General features: G+C 36.0%; 1 protein-coding gene across 2 annotated transcripts in view; it reads left to right on the forward strand.

Moving 5' to 3' along the window:
• Nucleotides 1-12345, forward strand: part of LOC136857830 (PHD finger protein 21A) — a 203127-nt gene that overhangs the window by 91548 nt on the left and 99234 nt on the right. For both annotated transcript variants that reach the window (XM_067136792.2, XM_067136793.2), the window contains exon 6: nt 11662-11774. In XM_067136792.2, coding sequence (XP_066992893.1) covers nt 11662-11774 — 113 coding nt within the window. The remainder of the gene's footprint in view (nt 1-11661; nt 11775-12345) is intronic.

Raw genomic sequence — 12345 nt, forward strand, 5'->3', positions numbered from 1 at the left:
TGATACGGGGTTGGGGATAAGGTGAGATGAATTTACATGGCATGGTGGGTTTTTTTTTTTTTTTTTTTTTTTTTTTTTTTTTTTTTTTTTTTTTTTTTTTTTGTGGTTGGATACCCTTCCTGGCACCAACACAGCTGAAGAGCTAATGAAGATTAAATGAATGTTTGTGAATGAAATTGGGTAAGGAGGTGGAAGAAATTTTTTGTGGCCTATAAATTGGAAAATGGGGAAACCGATCTCAGGACAGCTGATGGTGGGGTTTGAGAATAGATTGAAGGATTATGAGCTTATCGAGAAGAACCTGATTACCACTCCTAACATCACCTGCGAGGTAAGTGTTCCACGTAATTGTAGTGTCTCTTTGAGAACAATCTATGCACTAGCAGACACTAGCTTGTTGGTTGAAAGAGCTTGCAAGCGATATCACTATGGTTGATGATCTGTCTATATGAAATTGCTGTAGATTTCTTTTGAACTATAAATTAATGGTATACTGTACTTAAAGAGAATTTTGCACGAGTTTGAATATATTTATACCTGGTCCGTGGAAATATTTCACATGACAGTTACACAAAATTGACCACTCTACAAATATTTTTTTCCCAATATGTTTACACCAAATAAAATAATAAGCGAGTTATTCCAACTTTTCAATACAAATTAAATAGTGTTTATTAAATAAACATATAATGGGACTAGTTTCGACCTATTTAAATGTCATCTTCGGCCATATCGCGTGTAGATTAAAGTATTTGAAACACAGTTGTTTTGAAGATGGTCTTAAAACATATAAGTTTGACACTATGAAAAATTGTTTATAGAATTTCCTGGAAACACATTTGTTGTAAGAAATTAGTTCACTTAGCTGTGGGAATATACGAGAAGAAGGTCTTAAAATATTCTTCTATATTCAACAATGTAGATACAATTCAAAATTCACAGTCTTGATGAGATGTGGAAATGGGCATTATATGCATAGTGTTGTGGTAGAGGTGAAGAAGTCATATGATATTCTTATCTGTGCGAAGCATAAATACACTTTAAAATCATTCATAATCTTGATGAGATGTAGAATTGAGCATATATGCAAAGTATTGTCTTAGTAAAATGTGAGTTGAACAAATATATTATTGCAGTGGAAAGGAGATTAATGACTTTCAAAAATGAAAGTGAAAAGGCACTTGAAGATATGAATTAAGTTAAAAAATTTATATTCATTGTATTAAAATGGTGGAATGAATTCTCATCTAATGCTGATATAAAATGAAGGAAAAATAAATAGAATTAGAAAAATGTAGGAAATATTAATGAAATTTAAGGAATGTGAAATACTGAAAGAAAGAAAGATAGGAAATAAGCCAAAATGTGGCTCATCTTACGTAACCAAGTGTTGGATGTACGTTAGTTTACTAATATGTCCAACATTTTTAATATTGTTTTCTTTATACACAACTATATAGAATTTCCTTTCCACTGCAATAATATATTTGTTCAACTCACATTTTACTAAGACAATACTTTGCATATATGCTCAATTCTACATCTCATCAAGATTATGAATGATTTTAAAGTGCATCTACGCTTCGCACTGATAAGAAGAATATCATATGACTTCTTCACCTCTACCACAGCAACACTATGCATATTATGCCCATTTCCACATCTCATCAAGACTGTGAATTTTGAATTGTATCTACGTTGTTGAATACTATGAAGATTTTTTTTTAAATTTTTACTAGGGGCCTTACGTCGCACCGACACAGATAGGTCTTATGGCGACGATGGGATGGGAAAGGCCTAGGAGTTGGAAGGAAGCGGCCGTGGCCTTAATGAAGGTACAGCCCCAGCATTTGCCTGGTGTGAAAATGGGAAACCACGGAAAACAATCTTCAGGACTGCTGATAGTGGGATTCGAACCTACTATCTCCCGGACGCAAGCTCACAGCCGCGCGCCTCTACGCGCACGGCCAACTCGCCCGGTAAAGAATATTTTAAGACCTTCTTCTCATATATTCCTACAGCTAAGTGAAACAATTTTCTTATAACAAATGTGTTTTCAGGAAATTCTGTAAACAATTTTTCATAGTGTCAAACTTATATGTTTAAAGACCATCTTCAAAACAACTTTGTTTCAGATACTTTATTCTACACGTGTTATGGCTGAAGATGACCTTTAAATAGGTCAAAACTAGTCCCATTATATGTTTATTTAATAAACACTATTTAATTTGTGTTGAAAAGGTGGAAAAACTCACTTATTATTTTATTTGGTTCAATCAAAGTTCAATACGGACTCATAAAATATTCATTTCTCTAGACAAGCTGTTTACATCGCACCGACACAGATACTGTAGGTCTTGTGGCGACAGTCTGATAGGAAACGGCTGGGAGTAGGGAGGAAGCAACCGCAGCCTTAATTAAAATACATCTCCAGCATTTGCCTGGTGTGAAAATGAGAAAACGTGAAAAACCATCTTCAGGGCTGCCAACAGTGGGGTTTCAGCCCACAATCTCCAGAACGTAAGCTAATAGCTACATGACCCAAACCGCACAGTCATTTGCTCGGTTTTTCTGCTATTAAAACCCTGCTAAGTTATCATCTTTCTCTTATTAAAACAACATTTGATTACTGAATTGGTGTGTTCTATGAATTCTAGAAAATGAACATGAGACAATCTATAGCGTTTCCTCGAAAACAATACGAAACAATGTAAATTGGGTAGAAAGCATGTCATTTGCAAGAATATATTTTCCCACATGTATAGTTCTCAGGTTTTTCTTGCTGTCTCACATGTTTAGTCATTCAGTGTATTTTTACTTTGCGACTCATCTCTCATACTATTGCATGAAAACTATCTCTGTAAGTATTTTAAAAAGACTTGTAGCTAGGTAGCTCCTTATCTAACTAGTAAATGTGAATATTTGCATATGTAGTGAAAGACTGGGAAGGCTTAGTTGAAACATTGTTCTGATCTTTTAGGAGTAACCATTATTCATTTCTAGTAGCTCCAACTACCTACTAGATCATATGGAATTCTCTTCACGCCCAAGAATTTGTTAACATAACCCCTCCTTAAGTGCGGCCAGTATCCAGTATTCGGGAGATAGTAGGTTCAAAACCCTACTGTCGGCAGCCCTGAAAATGGTTTTCCGTGGTTTCCCATTTTCACACCAGGCAAATGCTGGGGCTGTACCTTAATTAAGGCCACGGCCGCTTCCTTCCCACTCCTAGCCCTTTCCTGTCCCATCGTCGCCATAAGACCTATCTGTGTCGGTGCGACGTAAAGCAACTAGCAAAAAAAACATAACCCTTTGTCAAAGGCATGTTTGAGAATTTCTCCGCTTTAACTCAAATGTTAATACTCATTTTGTATCACCCCAGCACATTCTCTTTTAAGATGGGAAGAATATTCAGGCGACTACTTGAAAACCTTTACATCCAATTCATCATGGCAATCTTTCAAACTTAAGTTCAAATGTACCCTGTACAAAACCTAATCACCAATGTGAATTATGTTTTCCCAAAGAAATTTCTGCTGGAGTGGATAATACATTGAAAAGTACACCCTCATTGGAATTTGAGATAAAATCATTCCACTTTTTTTTTCTTTCTTCAGAAGTACGGTATGTGTTGAATTTGTTTCATCCATTAGTCACCTGTTCTTCTAAAATGTTCTAATTAAGGTGCTTGTAACTTCTATGCCACAGAACCACCTCTTCTCTATTCAGTAAACTGCAGCTGATTACTGGATCAGAATTTTGAAATGTCTAATGTCAATGAAGTGTTGTGTTCAAGTAAAAATTCCACTTTTACAATACACTGCAGCCATAATTGTAAGACAAAGAACACAAAATATAAAACAGGGAAACATTAAAATTTGCATATTAAAAAGCAGTGGGTAGTTCTTGGTATGTTCTGTCCAATGCTGATTAAAAACATAACCGTTGTCAACTTGCATGCAATTGGTGTTGAGGATAATCAACAGTGACAGGGTATTAGAACGTTTGAACAAAATAGATCCATAGGTAAAGTTTACACTTGAATCCAAAACAATTCATTCATTAAATTTTTTGGACTTAAGTTATATATAGAAATTCTGACAAACTATCCTATGGAATTTTTAGGAAACCTGCACAGTCAGTCAGTACAATAAAATGAGAATCGGTACATCCTCAGGCCGAAAAAAGAGCATCCATTTTTACAGTTTAGTTTATAGAGCTTTTAACATCCCTTTATCGGACAAGAGTCTTAAAAAGAGAATTAAACACTATTCATCCCATAGTAAAGAATGGTTTTCAGAGAAATTTTTGTGATAAAATCATTGATAAAATTAAAAATAAATCAACATCTACTCTGCTCAGTGAATCAGTTAAGAAAAAAGGAAGCTACGTGCTATTCACCTTCAATAATGAAAACCTCTACAAAATTACAAATGTATTTAAAAAACATAATATTAATATAGCATAATAATTCCAATTTCTTTACAATGATCATAAAGTGAGTAGTACTTCCGATAAATTCTCACACCAAGCAAATGCTGGGACTGTACCTTGCTCAAGTCCTCGGCCGCTTCCTTCCCACTCTTAATCCTTGCCTATCCCACCGTCGCCATAAGACCTATCTGTGTCAGTATGACATGAAGCAAATTGTAAAATAAATAAAAAATAGTACATATTTCTGTCAGGAAAATGGCTGATAGTGAAATTGAGTTGGTGGTAGTTGCCGTACAAGTGATTATTTCTGTGGTGATTTTGCAACGCTGGTGAAGAAGATAATTACGGTGTTTGAATAGAAGATGGTAGATTAAACCATGGATATTACAGTGAGCGAAGTTAAGACATGAATTACATAGTCTCTTGAATGATGAACTGAGGACAGTGGACACTGATTCCTACAAGAGCTTTTTCAGGATGAATGAATAGGTTTTCAACAAACTGTTATAATTAGTTGAGGCCAAATTCATGAAGCAAAATACAGTTATGCAAGAAAGTATTTCTGCTTCGTGGAGGTAATTGCCTGAAAATTGATTGAAGTGCTAGTTCTTCTTACATTACCTCGCCATTGATTGTATGATTGATTATCTTTATAAGTTGGTACTTGCTCTCCGATTTTTAAAAACAAAAAAAGAGCTGCAGAAATTTAATATTCTCATTTCGAATTCCTGCAAGTACAATCTCTACAGTTATTCCCGAGACATGTACAGCAATTTACCACAGCTTGAAAGAATCGTACAAGAAGGTATGCCTGTATTTTTTGAATTAAAAATTTAGTACACTTCAAGTTACATTTCATATGCTTACCTGATATTTTCATGGCAATATTATGTTTCTTTTCTCTAGTTCTAATCAACAGAAAACGAATTGAGGCAAATATCACGACGGTTTGAAGAATTGTGGAACTTTCTGAATTGTTTTGGTGCTTTAGATGGAAAGCATGTAGAATTCCAACCACCGAGAAGTATGGGATCTTAGTTCTACAGTTACAAAGGAGGAAATAGCATTGTTTTGCTTGCATTTGTAGATGCACAGTACAGATTTATTTTTGTGGATGTTGGTTGTAATAGCAGGATAAGTGATTGAGGTGTATTAAAGAATAATCCACTTTACTACATTGTTACCCACAACATAAAAAATTTTCCTGTTCCAGAAAGATTATCTGGAACTGAAATTGCAACATCATACACAATAGTTGCAGATGACTCCTTTCCATTAGATGAACACATCATGAAACCCGTATAAGGGCAAGAAGAACTTCCAAAAAAACACATTTGGAATATTGTCTAACCACTGCAGAATTTTAATGAAAAAGATGGAACTTCCAGTTGAAACTGTGCACATACAGACAAGGTTATTAATTCTACAATTTCAACTGGAAGTTCCATCTTTTTCATTAAAATTCTGCAATGGTTAGACAATATTCCAAATATGTAGTAGCGGGCAGTTGGAAAAGGAAAATACAGTTAAGTGTGTCATTACTCCAGGAGATTGGAACATTGGTCTTATGAGTTGATAGATCTAGGTGTACCCAGATAAGGAGGTGAAGCTGGTGAATTAAGAGATACACTCCAAAGATATTCCAAGGCTGTTGGATTTGTCCCATGGCAATGGGAATCTCTTCATCATCATCATCATCATCATCATCATCATTTCCCTTTATCCAGCTGTAGTCGGGTAGGGGCAAATATGGTTCCTCTCCACTTTCTTCGGTCTTTCCACCACTCCTCCTCCAACACTGTGTCCCAGTCCAGGTTTCTTTCTATAATGCTGCGTTGGATGGTATCCTTCCATCTCAATCGTGGTCGTCCACGGCCTCTCCCTCCTTGGATTTGCATTTCCATCACCTTTTTTGGCATTCTTTCGTCGCTCATTCGCTTCATGTGCCCAAACCATCTTAGTCGGCTCTTCTCTATTCTATCATTCATTTTTTCCACTCCAATTTCTTCCCGGATTTTCTCATTCCTTATTTTGTCTCGTCTACTCTTCTGTATCATACTCCTCAAGATTTTAATTTCGGCTGCCTGTATTTGACTCTCATCCTTCTTTGTCATTGTCCAAGTTTCTGCTCCGTAAGTTGTTATGGGTACGTAATACATCTTGTACATAGTATCCTTTGCTTCCATTGGCACATCTTTGTCCCATAACATATTTCTTACACTATGATAGAAACAACTTCCAGCTTGAATCCTTTTACTAATCTCAGCATCCAGTCGAGCATTCTCCATTAATTCACTCCCCAGGTATTTAAACGTTTTCACTACTTCCAGGAGCTTGTCTGCAAGTCTAATCTGACCTTTCCCTTCTTTCTCCCCTCTCGTCATAACAAGAGTTTTACTCTTTTCTACACTTATTTTCAATCCACATTCTTCAATCTTCCCATTCACCACATTCAACTGTTCTTGAACCTTCCTGTCGTCTTAACCCCAAATCACAATATCATCTGCAAATAACATCATGTTCATTTCTCTTCCTCCATATGCTGCTTTTGCTGTTCTCATGATGTCATCCATTACTATTGTAAACAGGATTGGTGATAGAACACTTCCCTGTCTCAGCCCACTAGTTATTTTGAACCAACTTGTCCTGCCAACTTGTGTTTGCACGCAACTACAACATTCCTTATACAATGCCATGATCATTTTTATTAATCCCTGTCCAATTCCTTTTTGCACCAGACTGTCCCAAACTTTCGTCCTAGGGACACTGTCATATGCCTTTTCAATATCAATGAATGTCATCACCATATCATTCCCGTACTCCCAATGCTTTTCCATTAGTTGTCTCATAATGAAAATGGGCTCTATTGTTGATCTTCCACTTCTGAAACCAAACTGATTTTCCTGTATCTGCTTCTCAACCCTCAACCTTATTCTACTTTCCAGTATCCTTTCCATTATCTTAGCAACATGGGATATTAGAGTAATTCCCCTGTAGTTCTGCAAAACTTTCTTATCACCTTTCTTGAAAATTGGGATGATTATTCCTTTTTGCCAATCCTCAGGGACCTCCTTATTCTCCCAGACATTCCTGAGAACCCGATATGTCCACTGCAGGCCTACAGCTCCAGCTGCCTTTATCATCTCCACTGAAATTTCATCTAATCCAGCAGTTTTTCCATTCTTCATCTTTCTTACTGCCATTTCAATTTCATTCATTGTAATTTCTTTATCCATTTCTTCGTCAACTAATTGCCTTTCCTGGTCATCCATTGAATGACTGTCATCCGTTCTTATGTTCAGCAGCTTCTGAAAATACTCTCTCCATCTATTTCTTATTTCTTCTGGCTTTGTTAAAATTATGCCACCTTCATCCTTCACAAATCTGGTGTTTACTTGATCTCTCTTTTTGTTTCTTAAGATACCATACAGTAATTTCTTGCTGCCCTGCGTATCATCTCTCAATTTCTGTGTGAATAAGGCCCAGCTTTTCCTCTTTTCTTCCTCCACTACTTTCTTGCCCAAATTCTTTGCCTCCACATATTTTCTTCTACTTTCTTCAGTCTTAGATGTTTTCCATGCCTTCCATGCCATTTTCTTTTCCTTCACTTTAATCTTTACCCTATCATTCCACCAGTGTGTTTCTTTGTCTTTCACATTTCCTGATGTTCTACCACACACCTTTTCTGCACATCCAACCAGTGCTTCCTTAAATCTTTTCCATTCCTCTTCAACATTCCCCACCTCTGTCCTGGGTACCAAGGGTATTATTTCCCTTTGAAATTCTTCTTGTATGCTTTTCTCCTTCAACTTCCATACTTTAATTCTTTTCTCTCTTCTTAATTGGGGTTTTTCAATCTTTCCAACTTTCAATTTTCCTATCACAACTCTATGATCTCCACCAAAGGCTTCTTCAGGCATGGCTGTTACATCTACAAGGTTCTTCTGGTGTTCTTTCTCTACGATTATATAATCAATCATGGTCTTTGTTCGTCTGTCTCCCCAGCCATACCTTGTAATCTTCTGACTGTTCTTCTTCCTAAACCAGGTGTGGAATCTCTTATAAGATTTAAATACTGATAGACCTACATGATGTGAAAATGTAAACCTTTTTGAGTACAAAACTGAGAAAATGTTGATTGGAAATTTTGTGACCATGACAAAGTTCTATCTAAATTGTAAAAGTGATATTCCATCAAACGAAAATATTACTTGAAAGTGTTGTATCACACATTTGTAATGTTATGATATTATTGCTTGATAATAAACACTTTATAGAGGCACAAGTTCACATTTATACACAACTGATAATCCTAAAAATGACACTGCTAATCCAGCTGATGGTCTAGCCACACTAGCATGTACCTAACACACAGTAGGTTACACACATAGCCGCCAGTTGAGCATCAAAGTGATGCCAATGTCACAACAGTAAGAATGTGTTATTTTTAGAAATCAGTTCTTTTTAATGATGTTCTCTACACATTTTCTCTCTTTGTAGGTCCCCTTCCTGTATGGAAAGTAATAAATCAGAAATCTGCCTTTTTGCTTTCAAAACCAATTTCCTGTTTATTATACTTTTTAGTGTTGCAGATACTAGTTCCCATAGGATATCCAAGTCATTTGTTTACTTCTTTGGTTTTTCTTGCATTCTCAAGAATGTTGGATGCTTTGTTAAGCTCTGTTTCTTGCACAGTTGTGTCGCAGTCCTTTCTTCTTTGCTGGGCTAAGTGTCTCAGACGGTTGAGGCGTTGGCCTTCAGACCCCTACTTGACAGGTTCAATCCTGGCTCAGTGCGGTGGTATTTTAAGGCGCTCAAATACATTGGCCTCATGTCAGTAGATTTACTGGCATGTAAAAGAACTCCTGTGAGACAAAATTCTGGCACCTTGGCATTTCCAAAAACCATAAAAGTAGTTAGTGGAATGTAAAGCAAATAACTTTTTTATTATTATTAATATTATTATTATTATTTATGATTAGAAAACATAGCTTTTAAAAATACCAGGTTGTGGGCTTATTATAAATTTGCCCTGAACCTGCTCCGCTTTTCTTCAGCAGTTTTATCTTATTCATTTTGGTTACAAGTGAGGTACAGAAACTTTTCGTTTTTGTCATTATGTCGCTAGCAATTGAAGGTCTAACATCATTCTGTGCACATGAAATTCTTTCCAGAGCTTCTTTTCTGGAATGCTTATTATGGTAACGTGGTGTCTTGGTGTTGTATAAACAAGTGAGGTGTCTAGTATCAAAACCGGCCAAGTCACAAAATTTACGAAAATGAGTTAAGGTTATAAATTTGAAGTAGAAGTATAGCACTATCAGGTAAAACAAGAATATGCTTTAAAATGGTCCATGTCTTCATGTTATAGATCACTGAATTCTCGGTCTTGCAACAGAATCGGCCAAGTCATGCAGCCAGTGAATTCAAAACCGGCCAAGTCAAGGAACGAGTGACAATCTTTATGATGCAGCATTATTGTGTGGAATCTTGTGTTGTTACATTAAGCAACAAGGTGATATCAGTAGGCAAAATCGTTCCTTGTAATGTATATTCTTTGAAGTCATAATATTTTGTTTTTTGTTCGTTTGCAACACTGATTTACGTATTGGCGGGCTTCTTACCGTAATTGGCGCCAAAGCAATCCTATTTCCGGTGTGCTCGTATTTTGTCATTGTGTGCTGTAACATGGATGTTGTTCCGAGTGGTGAACTGAAAGATTTACTTTCATACCTTGAGAAATTGTACAAAATTGCAACAAAAACAGCCAAGTCAAAATTTAAATTAACAAAAGAGATGGGTTAATTATGAGTTAGATTTCTCAAAACAGCGGAACTTAAATATTAAACCATTAAGGATATAACTGTGAAAAAAATATTTCCTGACCATCATTGCTTTGTCTCTACAAGTTTTTCGTCCATATTGAAAAATATGCCTTGAGTGACTTGGCCGGTTTTGATACTAGATGCCTCAAGTCTTTTATTTGTAGGCATCGATTAAACATTCTACCACCAGCCTGCCCCACACTATTTTATCACACACAAACACCGATAGCACTTTTTCAGTAACCTGTATCACATTGCAGTGGCTAGGAAGATGGCACAATGTCTGGCGTTATTGTGCTAGTTTTTGTGCAAGAAATGTCTGTCTCTACAGGATTTAGGGGTCAAACAGTAAACTGCTGGTATTATCTTCAATTGTTTGGGGGGGAGGATTGTCAGAAGACCATACTTGTGGAGGCACAACTCCTGAAGCCTCCATCATCACGTCAGCTCGATATTGTTATTGATTCATAAACTGTATCGGTGTGAAGTAAAGCAAAAAAAAAAAAGAATTCATAAACTTTTGACAAATATGCAGACATTTGTGCTTCCCCATTCCCCATCCACCCTACTCACTTGACTTAGTCCTGGCAGGCATTTTTCTAATCCCCAAACTGAAATTCACTGTGAAGGGACGACAATTTGTCAATTGAATTTTTTTTAAATGCCCTGTATTAACCATTTACTTCATAATTTTCCTCGGTTCTTTTTGTATAGATATTATGTTCTATTTCAGTTATGTTTTCTCACACTTTTTATTTTTTATGACCATCAAAAATATATAAACAGAATTTTACTGTCATTTATTTCCATTGTAGGTTACAGTTTAGAATAAATAAAATGACTCCAACGGTGGTCTATGTTTCTTTATGAATTTTGCCATATGGCAGTTAACTAGTGAAACTTGTAATACTTGGTTAACTCCGAAAGAATTATAATGTAATAAGCTTTCAGTTAAGTTTCTTGGAACTGTTTCCATAGATACTGAATAAAGTTTCCTTTCCCACATTAAGAGTCAGATTAATGGAAGAGTTGGCCATGCTGTTAGGGGTGCTCAGTTGTGAACTTGCATCCGGAAGATAGTGGGTTCAAAACCCACTGTTGACAGCCCTGAAGATGGTTTTCTGTGGTTTTCCATTTTCACACCAGGAAAATGCTGGGACTGTACCTAAATTAAGGCCATGGTCGCTTCCTTCCTACTCCTAGCCCTTTCCTATCCTATCATCACCATGAGACCTCTCTGTGTCAGTGCAACGTAAAGCATATTTTTTTAAAAATTCAGATTTGGGTATGTATATTTTCTAGAAATGTTGACACCTCCAATGAGTTGTGAAATTAATTTGTTTCTCTCTACTTTTCCCATTAATTGTATAGTATTCTAAATAGTATCTTGTTTGTCCTTCAGGTCTAGTGACACGTGAAGCTCTTTCAGAACTACAAAATAGGCGTGTGGAACGAAAGCGTCGTAGTACTGCCAATCATTCCCAATTTATTTATGGCAGTTCATGGGATGTTTCTGTAAGTATATTTATCTCTTTGTAACTAATGACAAAGAATGATGGTGAATTTTATAGGAAGTATAATCAAGTGAATAGATCCCTGCTTCCCTCTATCTTCCATGTCTCACTTCTAGAGGATTAGTTGTAAACTCAGTAATCAAATTGCATAGATTACTTGGAACCACTTTTTCATCCATTCAAACAATATACAGTGTTGCTCAAAACAATAAGGATACTACTCATAAAGTGACTTCTTCTTTCGGTCTTTAATGTATTATTAATGCACTGATTCTGAATTATTAGTGCAAACTACAAGAATGAGCAGGCTTATCATTAAAAAAGTGTATGTTTCTTGAAAAAAATAAAAGTTATAGGATTCTTGAAGTTTCAAGTTCAGCAAATATTAATCATCTTGATCATCTTAAGGGAATACAGTGGTACTAAGACCTAAAAGAATGTGACAGTGAGCAAGAGCATTGTTTATTTATTAGAAATTTTCAGGGGGAAAAAGGCATTTTTGAGAGTGTTAAAAAATATAAATTTGTTCCCAAATGTTATTTCCTGCCTAAACAGACATGTATCAGTCAGGC

Source organism: Anabrus simplex, chromosome 1, assembly GCF_040414725.1.
Source record: "Anabrus simplex isolate iqAnaSimp1 chromosome 1, ASM4041472v1, whole genome shotgun sequence".
Taxonomy (NCBI): Eukaryota; Metazoa; Arthropoda; class Insecta; order Orthoptera; family Tettigoniidae; genus Anabrus; species Anabrus simplex.